At 40.4% G+C, this 14158-nt stretch overlaps 1 protein-coding gene across 2 annotated transcripts in view; it reads left to right on the top strand.

The window, feature by feature from the left end:
• The window catches only part of stxbp5b (syntaxin binding protein 5b (tomosyn)), a 27931-nt gene extending 13983 nt beyond the window's left edge, over window positions 1-13948 (top strand). Inside the window, exons 9-28 of one of the 2 annotated variants that reach the window (XM_020607938.1) lie at window positions 86-182; window positions 826-980; window positions 1076-1148; window positions 2373-2526; window positions 3021-3088; window positions 3181-3221; window positions 4043-4263; window positions 4578-4762; window positions 5100-5225; window positions 5456-5607; window positions 6796-6858; window positions 6944-7000; window positions 7096-7143; window positions 8179-8229; window positions 9952-10197; window positions 11055-11412; window positions 11565-11730; window positions 12142-12253; window positions 12740-12960; window positions 13052-13948. In XM_020607938.1, coding sequence (XP_020463594.1) covers window positions 86-182; window positions 826-980; window positions 1076-1148; window positions 2373-2526; window positions 3021-3088; window positions 3181-3221; window positions 4043-4263; window positions 4578-4762; window positions 5100-5225; window positions 5456-5607; window positions 6796-6858; window positions 6944-7000; window positions 7096-7143; window positions 8179-8229; window positions 9952-10197; window positions 11055-11412; window positions 11565-11730; window positions 12142-12253; window positions 12740-12960; window positions 13052-13093 — 2636 coding nt within the window. In that variant the 3' untranslated portion in view covers window positions 13094-13948. The remainder of the gene's footprint in view (window positions 1-85; window positions 183-825; window positions 981-1075; window positions 1149-2372; window positions 2527-3020; window positions 3089-3180; window positions 3222-4042; window positions 4264-4577; window positions 4763-5099; window positions 5226-5455; window positions 5608-6795; window positions 6859-6943; window positions 7001-7095; window positions 7144-8178; window positions 8230-9951; window positions 10198-11054; window positions 11413-11564; window positions 11731-12141; window positions 12254-12739; window positions 12961-13051) is intronic. The other variant, XM_020607939.1, reaches the window with a different exon arrangement.
• Window positions 13949-14158: the final 210 nt, after the last annotated feature.

Genomic DNA, 14158 nt, shown 5'->3' with positions numbered 1-14158 from the left:
TGGATGGTGGCAGCATGTCCATATGTGTAGAGGAGGATATGCCATATGTACAGTTCTTCTCAAATTAAAGTTGAATGTATTTTTGTCACTTGTTCTCAACTAGGAAAGCAGCCTAAGGATGGAAAAAAGCCAGAACCCTGCAAGCCTATCTTGAAAGTGGAGTACAAAACAACAAGGGCTGGGTAAGTGTGATGGTAATCGCCACCCATCCTGTGTCTTAACCACCTCTGGTTTGAATCCATATCCTGTATTGAAAGTGGCCTTTCCTGTTATTCTATCACAAAACCATATGGAGTATCTAATCAGTCAGTCCTGTTGGCTGCATCTTCACGCTGGTGGAAACTGGGCGGAAAGCTAGAAAGGCCCTGTCTAATTATTTTCTAGTTAATTTTACATTTAGGTTGTTGTGATTACTAAATAAATTATTTCCTTCCATGACAAAGTGTCGTTCACCACACAGTAGTCATGTAGTGATCACTGTAGACATTATTATAAGAACAATCTTGTTACATCAAGGTCACAAAGTAAAACAACTAAACTTTCTAATAAAAATGAGCTATTTCACTAAAACTGATCTAATTGTGCCCTACATTTTTTCTCAGGTATTGGAGGACAGGGATTAATATAGTCCTGATTATAATTAAAGACTAGGCTCCTCCTGTCACAGATGGTCTTGAAACAGGGACAAAGTGTCTCCAGAGGAAGCACAACAGCAATTTGTAGTGTCCTCCTTCACTTATTTAGCGCTGATAGTAGCTTTTCCCCCTCACAACAAAATGTATTGTATAAGCAATTAAAATGTTGGTGTGTGTTTGCTGAACTCAGGGACCCCTTCATGGTGCTGTGTGGAGGTCTGTCTTATGATACAGTGGGGAGGAGACCCTGTCTGACTGTGATGCATGGAAAGAGCACTGCCGTCCTGGAGATGGACTACCCCATTGTAGATTTCCTAACGCTCTGTGAAACTCCATATCCAAACGGTGAGCTGTAATACCTCACTCGGAACAAAATCTCAAAACTTGTTTTAGCTAATTAAAATGACTTCATTATAATTTTGTGCCATTTTGTGTGCCAGACTTCCAGGAGCCTTATGCTGTGGTGGTCCTTCTCGAGAAGGATTTAGTGGTAATAGACCTCGGACAGAATGGGTAACTATTTGAAAGTCTAAATATGGTTTAGTTTTAATATTTTTAGTATGCATCAAACAATATGGGTACTGTATTCATACACACTTTACAGGACAAACAAAAGTGCAATTAATTGTGCTGGTCTTTTCAGTCAGAAATAATCAGTTCTGACCTTAAATAATCTGGATCCATCTTCTGTAGTAAAAATAAACACATAAAATGCACCAAGAGCTGTCATAGTCACTTCTGTCAGTTTTTGACCTACTATTCTTATTCTTTGAAGAGTCTGTCTAATTAAAACATTTAAAGTTTATTAAGTAACACACACAGAGATGGGTTTTCCAGTCAAGTGTTCTTTTTAGGTTCATAATGTTTTATACTTTTTTTCTGGGTCTGAAATGCTGATTTTTACCATTGTATGCCAAATATACACTGATCAGCCATAACCTTTTGAACACTGACAGGTGAATAACATTGATTATCTCATCACTATGGCACCTGTCAGTGTGTGGGGTATATTAGGCAGCAAGTGAACATTCAGTCCTCAGTGTTGTGTTGGAAGCAGGAAAAACAGGCAGCATAAGGATCTGAGTGACTTTGACAAGGGCCAAACTGCGATGGCTCCTGGACTGCAGGTCTTGTTGGATGTTCCCAGTCTGCAGTGGTCAGTACCTACCAACAGTGTCTAAGGAAGGACAGATGGTGAACCAGCAGCAGGGTCATGGTCACCCACAGCTCACTGACGATGAGGGTCCCCTATTGTAGATTAAACTTTTAACTTCCATTTGTACTTTTCAAAAGATTAAAATGTATTTGAATCTTTGTTAAAATGGTTGAAAATGAGAAATACTGCACATTCTTCTCTATGAAGAGAAAGAGCCAGAGGCTGTAGTGGTGATATCACACCTTGAACGGTGAAGGTGTTGAATTTGTCTAAAAAATTCTCTCTAACTCGTCCTCACGACCACAGTTTTCACTCCTTTTACATACGTTTTTCACTGACTCGTAGACACATCTGTGCTCTTCCTGACAGTAGAACTGTGGAAGCAAACAGATCCACAGAAGATGCACAGTGAGCTGCAGAGTGACATGAGTGCCAACCAACTGCCACATTGACTCCTATGTAAACAGTATTAGGCAGGTGGTCATAATGTTATGGCTGATCGGTGTATTCTAAAGCAGTTTTTCCAAATCTGAGCCTTTTCTCTATTTACAGATCTAAGCTATTGCACACTGTTTTGACAGGTACCCAATATTTCAGAATTCATATCCTCTGACTATCCATGAGTCGCCAGTGACAGTGACCTGCTGTGAGTTCTTTGCCGACTGCCCTGGTGAACTTATTCCTGCACTTTACTCGGTCGGCAGCCGACAAAAGAGACAAGGTTACAGCAAGAAGGTACATTTCTCCTCTGTGTTATATGTTTAAAATGAATTGGATATTGGGATTAAGTGCTGCAGATAAATGCATAAATTAATTAATAAATACCGAGAGAGTTAATATTATTGTATTTGATCGCACCCAGGACGTGAACTGGGTGCGATCAAACTGTGTGAACTGCTGCCGTCAGGTAGACGGCTCGGAGCAATCAAATCAAGGACGACTAGATTCAAGAATAGTTTTTACCCAACAGCAGTTACCACACTCAATGCTACTAAAATATAATATGCCTGTGTGTGTGTGAGGGGGGGAGTGTGAGAGGGCTGTTGTTTATTTTATTTTTTTAGCGGCTATGTTTTTTGTTTATATGGTCTTATTTCATTTGTTATGTTTTTCTATCGCTGCACCGACTGGAGGTCACTCTAAAATTTCGTTGTATGTGTTACAATGACAATAAAGGATTATCTTATCTCTTATCTATCTTATCATTTAAAGTGTTCTTATTTTCACAGGAGTGGCCCATTAGTGGAGGAAACTGGGGCCAAGGCACACAGAGTTACCCAGAGATCATAATCACAGGGTTGGTGACTAATGTGTACAAGTTTTACTCACATATGTACAATTAAGTTATTTTCCATCCCAGTATTTTCTCTACATTGTCCTCCCAAACAGACATGCTGATGGGTCGATCAAATTTTGGGATGCTTCTGCATGTGAGTAGTTTTCACTATTTGTTTTGTGGGCAATACTCATGGGTATAATGTTCAACTTGGATTAGTGTTTGGTGTAGCCTAGGTGCATCAAAGCTCTATATTTGAAGATATACATTCCCATTTGACCAAATTATGAAGATTAAAAAGTGAAAACGTTTGCGAGGTGACAAAGTCTTGGTGGGGATGAGAAAGTAATTTATATAAAGCCTCGAACAAAAGACACATTTGTGTAGAATTATTGAATATATTACAGGGAAGATAGATTACTTAGGCTTTAGAACCAGATGTCTGGAAATGCTGAATTCTCTGGTGTAATAGCCATTTATACACCTTCATTCCAAGTTAGTGCAAAAATCAAATTGTGCAGTGGAGAAAGTTTAGCTCTGGTTTGCCAAAAATTTGCACATTTTTATTTGATATTTATTTTTTATCTTTAATGCTTGTTATTCCTTCCTCTTGACATCAGATTTTAAAGGAACACTTTCACAGGGTTTGATTGACATTTAAGCCAAGACACAACTGATCAAGCCTCTGACAGCTTTGCCATGGAAGGAGCTTGCTTGTGCAAACACGGCAGTGTTATTTGCAAAAACAAATATGTCCGGACAATGACACCTTTTTTTAGAATATTTATGCATAACCAAATTCACAAGAACTAAACCCGGTGGCTCACACATTTTTCTTCTTGAGATTATGATATTGACTCAAACACACTGCCTGATGTCCTGTTCTGCCCTGGTTGCTCTCACGGGTACATCGACTACAGGTACATGTGTTGAATCATCATATCTTTCTCGCTTTCTTTTTCACCCTTCTCAAAGTAATGCTTCAAGTGCTGTACAAGCTAAAGACTGCCAAGGTGTTTCAGAGGGCTCGCAGTAAGGAGGAGAAGCCAAGTACAGACATAGTAGAGGAGGACCCATTTGCCATCCAGACCTTGTCCTGGTGCCCTGAGAGCAGGATGCTCTGTGTGGCTGGAGTGTCTGCCCATGTTATCGTCTATAGGTTCAGCAAACAAGAAATCACTGCTGAAGTGGTGCAGGTGGGTAAAGATTCTTTATCTACAGCTGTGTAGGATCAGAAACACAAGATGGCATGCGCTTTATTGTCTCCCTTAGGGGAAATTTGTGGTAGGCTCCACATTGCAGAAGATCATGACAACTTAATCCTTCAGTGGTAATCAATATTTGAATCTTAGTCTTGAAGCATTTTATTTGAGAGACGGTCTGCTTCCCTTCATTTTTTTTTTTCCTGGTAAGATTTCATTCAAAGTCAGAAGAGAAGCCTGTGTAGATGTTTTGAGAAGTGGAGGTCCAGTAATGAAACTTGTTGTGATGTATCGTCTCTTGTGTTTAGCTTCTGGAAGTGCGGATGCAGTGTGAGTTTAGCGATGTGGATTCTCCTGATCCAGGAGGTGAGCAGACCCCCACCCTGCCGACCCCAGGAGCTTCCTCCAGCCCTCAGGAGAGCGAGCCTCCTACTCAGTCCTCCACTGGCAGCAACTCCTATGACGGACCTCGGAACAATATACCATGCCTGCAGTATGGATTATTATGCTTTCTTGTTCTTTTATGCAAAAAGGTTGAATTGGATTCAGAGATTCATGCCATTGTTAAGCAGGTTGCTGTGGAAAAGAACAAAAACCGATGCTAAAAATGTCAGTTAAGCAAGTAACTCCTTCCAGTCATCCTTCACTAAACCTTCACAGGGAGGGGGGAAAAAGTCCTCCTAAAAATATAAAAAATATTTTGGTAGCGAAACAGGGAATAACAATAATAAAAAATTATGATATTGTCAGTGTGGCTTACCTGAAGGGTGACGATTCATTTCAGTTTAACCTGTCTCCTGTTGTCCTATCCTGTTGTGTGTTTGTTGCAGGGTGCGGAGCTCCCCTCTGAAGCAGTCTCCAGGCTACCAGGTGGAGCTGGTGATCCAGCTGGTGTGGGTGAGCGGGGAGCCACCTCAACCGATCACTAGCCTAGCTATCAACTCCTCCTACGGCCTGTAAGTATCTGCGGCCAACGCGCTTAATATTTTGACATGAAATCACATCACTTCTCACACACTGGTGGTTGTGCTAAATATGTATCAAGAAATTTTAATTGTATACTGTCATGCTGAAGGCAGAAACCAAGCATTTATGTGGTGCAGCTGTAAATAAGGTCTGCTTGGAGTAAGGGCAAAAATATCAAAATCCTAATTGTACTGTGTCCCTCATCCCTCCTGTGTTTCAGTGTGGTGTTTGGAAACAGTAATGGTCTGGCTGTGGTGGACTACCTCCAGAAAACTCTGCTGCTCAACATGGGCACATCGGAGCTGTACAGCCCATCTGAGCCCTACCAGAGGCAGCCTCGCTCCCCACGCAAAGCACGACAGCCCTCTGGAGGTGAGCTGTACTTCAGCAATTACATGTCTCATTTTTTTGTCACTATATTAAATACTGCTAAGTACCTGCACTGGCTGAAATAAATATGTATGCCTTTGAGTTGCTAAAGCAGTCAGGTGAATAGCTCTGGCTGTTAAAGGTGGGTTAGGGAGGCAGGGGTGACGCTTGGTAGCCGCCTTGCCTTCGCTCCATGAGCTCCTCTCTCTCAACAGGGGGGCATCACTAACAGATTCTCCATCTGTTCAGTCGGACAGTACAAAAACAGTGGAGCAAACATGTTAGTAATCTGTGCAGTTGGAGTGGTTGCTATATCATTGCTGTTCTGCTATAATAGAATTATCTTTTTCTTTGTTTACGTGCTTGTTTGATCCTAGCTGATTTTGTCTTGTCTGTTACTGTGTTTTTCTCTGTGTCCAGTCATTTTGTTATTACATTGACTATTGGCTATTTCATTCATTTCAGTCTCAGTGGCCTGGTGCTCTTTTCTTTGAGTTCTCTACCTTGAAAATCAGATTTTAAATTTTGCAAACTGTAAGCATGCTATTAAAAAAAAAAAATAATAATAATTTACAGTTTGGGTTTGGTGTCAAATCCAGCAGCAAACCTCTGAGACTCGTATTCTTCCTTTTTTTTTTTTTAAACATATGATTTTTGATCATTTTTCTTTCTCACTGTTCTTACTTTTGCTCTCTCTCTGTGATTTGATAAAGACATTCCAAATGTGGCGTCTTGCATGTCCAGACTTTCTAACTTGTATACTGAGTCTGTGAAAAAACTACGCTCATCTCACTTCAGTAAGTCATGTTGTGTCAGAACTTCTACTGCTCCCTACAGTATGATTTTACTTACAAAGATATACTCTTTGATTTTGATATCACATGCTCAGATCCCCAACGCTCAACAGTGACTTTCTGAACACATCAGCAGTGAGCTGGGAAAGAATTTTAACTCTTGATGCTGCTGTAGCAAAATCAGACAGTGTGTCTTTTGACCCTGCCTCCTGTTTGAGTCAGCAGACTTGTTAAATTTGTGAGTGCTTATTTACTACACGGTTTGAGTAGCTATCCCTGTCTTTGTTCAAATAGGAAACACTTTATTATTTTCATGGTATGTACTGTAGGAGTTGTCATTGCTGTAGTGTGAGTTCCTAGGAGTGATGTTTAATTACAACCTGTGTGGGTCTCACAGCACCTTGCGATTCCAACGATGGGTCCAACACCTCAGAGGACCGCTGCAAGTCGCCTACTTCAGGTAAGCATTAATTATTCGTACAAAAACCTACTCAGTTTATTATTTTTAAATGCATCTTCTTCAAATGTGGCTATTTATCATGTAGGGTCTACCTCACCGAGCATTTCAGATGATGAACGAAAACAGAAGTTCATACAGAAGGGTACTGTATTGTTAAAAGTTGCATATCCCCTTTACTTTAAGTATTGTCAAAGAGGATGCATTTATCTAACTTGTCTTTTTGAACCTTATTTCCAGTGAAGTTGAAAAGCATACGCTTTTCCAAGACGGTTGCCAATGACTTTGGTAGTGTATCATTCAGATGTATTCTTTCTGATTACTCACTCTCTTCTCTGAATGGCGGCCTTCTAACCACACTGTGCCTTAATCCTATGCCAGTTTGTGCTGCTTGTGCCAATGAAAAACAAAGTGCATTCAAGAAATGGTATAGGGGGTTTCAGAGTTGATTTAGAAAATTAATCAGGATTAGTTGTCAAATGCATGACAGGACATCTTTTAAATTTCAGGCCTCAGATTTTCATTGCAGATTTCTGCCACAGTACTGTATCTACCGTGCACAACGGTAGATGCAGTAGGAAATGGTTTGCCAAATTGGCACCATTTGTGCTGATTCAAAAAGCAGAAAATCTGATTCATGCCACAATCTTTATCATACTAATGTATAACCATTTCTCTTCCATCGTAGACACTGTACTTGCTGTGTGTGTTTCTGATTCCAGGGCTTCAGTTCAGTGTTAACTGTTTGACTACCCAGTGATTTTATTTTCCTCTTCTTCCCACTCCCTTTGCATAGCTATGTTCAGTGATTTCTAATTATCTTATTTCTTGACTGCCCCTTGCTTTGTTTGATGTTACAGGCCCTCTGGTTGTCTGTGATGCCTCTCAGCCTGACTCTTTCTCTAGGGTTTCTCTAAGGGTGGTTATAGACTACAACAGGCAACATTTGGGGGTTTTGTACTGGAGATTGCCAAGCAAGCAGCAGCGTTAGAAGCACTAACCAATATCCTAATCCCCAGTCCCAAAGAAACAATCAATAAAAATGTTTTTAGAATGAAAAGATTCATTTTACAGCAAAGCAGTGTTTTGTTGTGCACAGGCCCATGTAGAGAATCTGCTGTGTGTGTGTGTGTCCGCAAAAGTTGTCCTACAGTTGTATGACCACTCTTAAATATTTGACAGAGTAAGAACAATTTATTAAATGACTTTAATGATTATAACTAAATCAACATTTATTTCAATAACCTTTGATTCTTCAAAGAAATGTACATTTGTAGCCATTATTCTTTCCTCATAAAATCGGGGTATTTGTTTCTGTTACAGCCAAGATGTCATGGAAAATTAGCTCATCTAGTGAGCAAAAGACAGATCTGGGTAAGCCAAAACGAATGACTTTTAGTTTCTATCTTCTTACAGGTGTTCATCTTCTGTTTTGTATTAAGGTGACAGCTGTAAAATACTCATATTAGAATCCTACTTTTTGTCTAGTAGTACTGTACGTTAAGACAAACACTCTCTCTGTGTGCACTGCGAGCAGAGGAGAGGTTCCAACGATGGCACTTTCTCCCATTTAAGAAGCACTTTGGTAATATGAAAGAAGCCAAGGCAACAGAAAGCGGGAGCCTGAATGGGGGCATCTGTAAGTCAGCCCCCAACTCCTGTGAGTGGACCGGTGATGGTCTGGCTGGGGCTGAAGTGGGATAACTGGTACTAAACCCCACCACTACTGGGACTTTTAATTCTGAATTGGTTGACATGTGACACTAATCCTCTCTCACAAACGTTGTTTCCTTCTTTTTGTGGAAGTTAAACTGGCTTGACTGCACTTGCTTTTCTTGTTTACAATTTTTCCTTGTGAAGAACACACACGATGGGCGGCATGTCTAGCCTTCCCCTCTGTGTCACAGGTCTTTGTGTGTCTGTTGGGATCCTTCATTAGCTTTAGCAAGAGGGTTAAAGCTTGTTTCAGCTGCCATCAGCACAGTAATGAGGCATGAATAATTATTGCTCCTTAAATAGCAGTTCTTCTGTGGGAGAATGATGTTCTTGTCAAACTGACTTGTCAAAAAGCTAATTGGGAACCCTTTAAAGAAAACTGTGCATTCTTGGATGTAAACTGTGGAAGCAGTGTTGTAGTTAAGTCAAGTCCAAGTCACCAAAGAACAATTCCAGTCCAAGTTGAGACCCTATTACCCATGTCAGTGTCATCAAGGTCTACATTAAACACAACTGACCCAGCTCTCAGTATATTCCAAGCTTTCTAACAGTATACTACATCACCATATCGCTCGCAAATTGATACATAAAAATTAATAAAAATTGTTTATAGAAATTCAGAGTGTAGCCTCTGATGGATGTGTGCCGGATACAGCGTGATGTGGGTAAACAGATTTTAATATCAGTTGGATTTGACTCGGAGTCCTGGACTTGGGTACTACAACTACCGTGTGGAAGAACATCTCAATGTCAGAAAGCTTCTTGTGGTGTACACTAGACCAGGTGTTGGATGTTTTTTCCCTGCACTGGGTTATTTCTATAAAAAACATAAATATGATGGAAGGCGTATTCCGCTAAACATATGGTAGCAGAACCATTAGTTAGGTTTCTGCCTAACAGGGTTTGGCAACCCACAGCTCTTCATCCTCCTTGTTGTGGCTCCCTTCAGCCTTGGCAAAAGAAAAAAAAAAGAATGGTTATTTATTAATAACATTTGTATTTATATTTTTTATTTTTGTTTATTTTGTTGCACAGTTATCTTGGAGTTCGAGGTGATACTTTAACATCGAATTTTAAAAAGGTTTTTATAATTTGTCAATTAAAATATGCATCACATCCACGTCTATAGCCCTCGCCTTTACCTGCGGGCGGCTTCTTGAGTGTGCAACCCCCGCGGTAAGCTAACCATGAATACATCCCAAAAAAGAAAAATCTCAGAAGAAAATAGAGAATTTAATTCTGCATGGACAGATTCCTTTGCCTTTACTGCCAAAACTCGAGTTTTTACTTTTTACTTTATTCCGTTAGCATCTCTAATACTCCTGTTTGCATGGAGAAATCCACTATAAACTCAGCTTTGTGCTCACTCCTGTTTTCCAGATGCCAAGGATAACTCATTCACCCGTTCACGTAGTTCAAGTGTAACTAGCATAGACAGAGAATCTCGAGAAGCCATCTCCTCCTTTCACTTCTGTGAGAGTTTCCCAAGGAAGACGGACTGCCTGGTCAGCCCCTGTCTGCTAGTGGGAACCACCCAGGGCTCTGTGATAATGATGGCCCTCAGCCTGCCGGGTGGGGCTGCTGGGGACCAGAGGTTGCAGCAGCCGGTCAGCATCTCTTCCTGTGGTAAGAAGCTGAGCTATACTTGATATCATTAACCGGGCTGGTGTGACTGGTGACACGGAAAGGTGCATTAATCCAATCATGATCCTTAATTACAGTACCTCACTTGACTATCAGTCGAAATCGACGTCACAGTGATAGAACAAGCCACTTAAAGTTACACTTCCCTAAGAGAAATGAGGAAGTGGTACGAGAGAGGGGAATTGTAGTACTTTAAATTGTGTGTGTAAGAAGTTTTGTTTCCAAAGTAATGTCCGGGCCAAAGGGTCACCTTTTAAGGTATTATTGAGTCTCTTACTTTACATATATTCATTAGCAGCCCTATCAAAGCCCCACAGATGGTGGGTTGTGCAGTTCAGCAGTATATGATATTCATTATTATTGTACAGCAAACATTATTTAAAAGTTTGGTTTAATATAAGCACTTTTCACATTGGTACACGTTGTGGCTAATTCAGTGCAAACATTGTGTATATGATGGGCGTTAAACAAAAACTGTATGCCTCCAGTGAAAGCATAAACATTTATACTTAAAATGCATTGTACACTAATCATTTACTATCTTATGCTAAAATATTTGCAACAAAGCAGCACTGCATGGTTAAATGTTAAGTCACTTTACTCAGAGCAGATGACAGATTTTAAATATGGTCAGCTGACCAATGAATGTGGCTTTATTTATTCTCCATCTCAGGTATTGTGTACATGATACATGTGAAAACGACCAACCAACACATTTTTGTTTTCCTCTTATTTGCCCTTGATTTGTAGCAGTTGAAGGACAAAGTTATACATTCAGTGGTATTCTAAGGGAGTCTCTGCCAAATCACAACACCACTTCTTTTACACTGTTTCTCCAGGCACTCTAGTCAGACTCAAAGGAGGCATTTTGACTATGGTCCTGTTGGACAGCACTGGCACTCTGCTGCCCCCTTCCTATGAGTCATGGTATGACCCAAATGCCCCAGATGAGGAGAAAGAGAAGAGCCGAAAGCGCAGGCCAGGCTCCCCTCCCACGTCACAAGATGGTCAAGACGGCCAGTTTGCTGTGCTGTGTTCGGAGAAACAGGCCAAGGTGGTGGCCCTGCCCTCTGAAACGCGTATCTACAAACACAACATCACAGAGGCCTCTTTCGTGCTGAGGGCTGATGTTGTGCAGATGGCTGGAAACAACTGCATTGCCTGTTTCTGTGCTAACGGACACATCATGACTCTGAGGTAGCGCCTACTTGTATTGGTTTCTACTTTCAAAAACCACAATAACTATCTTTGTACAACAAATTTCATAGCAAAGGTACGGTTCAGGCCAAAGTAACCCAAAGCAGATTTAACTCCCTGGTGGCCTTACACAAATGTTTGTGTCTTCACAGTTTGCCCAGTTTACGGCCTCTGCTGGATGTTAACTACCTGCCACTCACAGACATGCGGATAGCTAGAACGTTCTGCTTTTCTAACCTTGGTCAGGCCTTGTACCTCACCTCTCCCACCGAGATCCAGAGGATCACCTACAGCCAGGAGACCTGCGACAACCTGCAGGTCAGATATTCTTAACTAGCGAATGGATTCATGTTTCAGTGTTAGACTCAATAATGCTGAGTATGGAGAAATCCCTTTCCATATAGGTTTTGATGAAATGAACCAAATCACAGTGCGTGGGTTCTTGTAATGTATCTTCAGGCTTCCCGACACAACATCAGTTTTCTCTCCACTGAGCATCCTATCTTGGAAATTATATTGCTATGCAGGTCACTACTATTACAGTTCAAGTGTTTAAAAACATTCATTCTTTTCATAAATGTGAAATCACATAATTTCTGTTATTAGTTTAAGAAATAACAAGGGTATTATTAAAAACTAAGAACAAAACAGCAAGAAGCTTTATGGGTCAGCTTATATGTCAACAGGGAATGTAGAGTATAATAAACCTGACTGATGTTTCTTCTCCAGGAGATGCTCAGTGAGTTATTTACCCCTGTGGAGACACCAGAGGCTCCTAACAGAGGATTCTTTAAAGGCCTTTTTGGTGGAGGAGCTCAGTCTCTGGACAGGGAGGACCTCTGTGAGTACAGAACGCCCTAATATCACTATTTCTTATGTTTACTGTATATACCTCTATATTGATGTTTGTTATTTTTCTACCTATCAGTGCCACCACTCAGGCTCCAAAAGAATATTTGTATTCTAAATAGAAGTCATGTCCTATGTTTCTCTCCTAAATTTCAGCTGCTATTTAAGTATAAAAAGCACTTAATAATAATAATAATAATAATAATAATGCTTGTCTTTTATGTTATTTTATGTGAAATGTGACACATTCCTTCAACTTTCAGATTTGTACATGATAAAAAATTATACTCTTTTAGACATTTAGACACACAAAGCTATTTGAATTGCATATTGAAATTTCACTTATGTTAGTGACATGGCAGGTGACCTTTTGTTTCAGAAAAGTTCTCTTGACTATTAAGATACCGTTTGATTTAACATTGAACATGATCATAGGACAACAACCCATCTTCTGTTTTGTAATTTTTATCTGTGCTAGTTGGTGAAACAACTGCTGGTAAGGCATCCCGTAGCCTGGCCCAGCATATCCCTGGCACGGGCAGCATGGAGGGCATGAAGGTAGCAGCGTCGGGGGTTGTGGGAGATCTGGCCCGCGCACGGATAGCTCTGGAAGAGAGAGGGCAGAAACTGGGCGAGCTGGATGAGAGAACAGCGGCCATGATGGCCAGTGCAGAGTCCTTCTCCAAACATGCCCATGATGTAAGCCCCTGATATTTCTTTGAGCTGCTAAATCACTGTTTTCAGTTTAATTCCTTATTTCTGTCTCTTTTTTTCATTTTTATGCCCTCAGATGATGCTGAAGTACAAAGATAAGAAGTGGTACCAGCTCTGATGGCAGTGTGTGGAGCATCAGACTCTGTAATCATGCACACCAGTATCTCTGAGGAGCTACAGGTCCCTCTCCTTCTCTTCTCTGTTTCTCTCCATGGGGGGGGCGGTTCTGCTCCACGGAGTCGTGCTTTTATTCTCAGCACAATATCATACACTCTGCATTACTTCAGTCATCAGAGGACTGCTGCGGAGTAGACACTGGCCAACCCAATGTAATGAGAATGGAAATCAATGGAAGAAGAGAAGCTCTTAGGTGTCTCTGTTTCCATTTCACTTGACAGGGATGTTGTTCATTTAACAGTGCTCAGAGGGGACCTTTCATATCCATCAGTCATGCACATATATATATATATATATAGCATATATACACACACACACACATATATACACATCCTGCTGTTTTGTTCCAGAAGAAGAAAGACATTTCTGCAAAACATGTACTTTCAGTGGCCTGATTGCAGTTGTTCGTTTTTCCTTTCTCTGCCCCATATGGTGTCTGCCAAACACAGTGGACTTGAATGAGGAGAAAAGTCTGATGACCCCTTGTCCTTCAAATCTAATCATGTCAGTGGAGATATACGTTTTGATAGGAATGAATGAATCAGTGAAGGACTTTTTTTGGTTTAATTTATTTTTACAGTTTGACCTCTTGTCTTTTTTTTTGGTCGAGAAAGAGCCTTTGAAGCACTTTGAACAGTAAAAACAAAGGGCAGGGAGATGATGAATCTATTGCCTCTCAGTGAATAAGGGCTGGTAGTACACTAACTAGTTCATCACCAACCATTCATTTTCCAACCAACTTGTTTTAGGTGAGAAAAACAAATGACATGTTTTCTGAGTGTCATATTTTAAATTAGATTATAAATGTTTACCCATGGTGAAGAGTTTACATTATCAGAAAAATGAGGAGTTGATACACTGGAAAACCCCTGTAGGTCTAATATTCTTCTAGTTTTCAAGGGGCTGCAGCTAATTCACATATGAGAATGATGATGTGTTAAAGGATAAAAACAAGATTGTCCTTAATATAATTACCATAAATGTATATTTTGGTTACAATTAAAAG

The sequence above is a fragment of the Monopterus albus genome, unplaced genomic scaffold (genome assembly GCF_001952655.1).
Source record: "Monopterus albus unplaced genomic scaffold, M_albus_1.0 scaffold90.1, whole genome shotgun sequence".
Classification (NCBI taxonomy): domain Eukaryota; kingdom Metazoa; phylum Chordata; class Actinopteri; order Synbranchiformes; family Synbranchidae; genus Monopterus; species Monopterus albus.
This window is presented reverse-complemented; position numbering and strand designations above follow the sequence as displayed.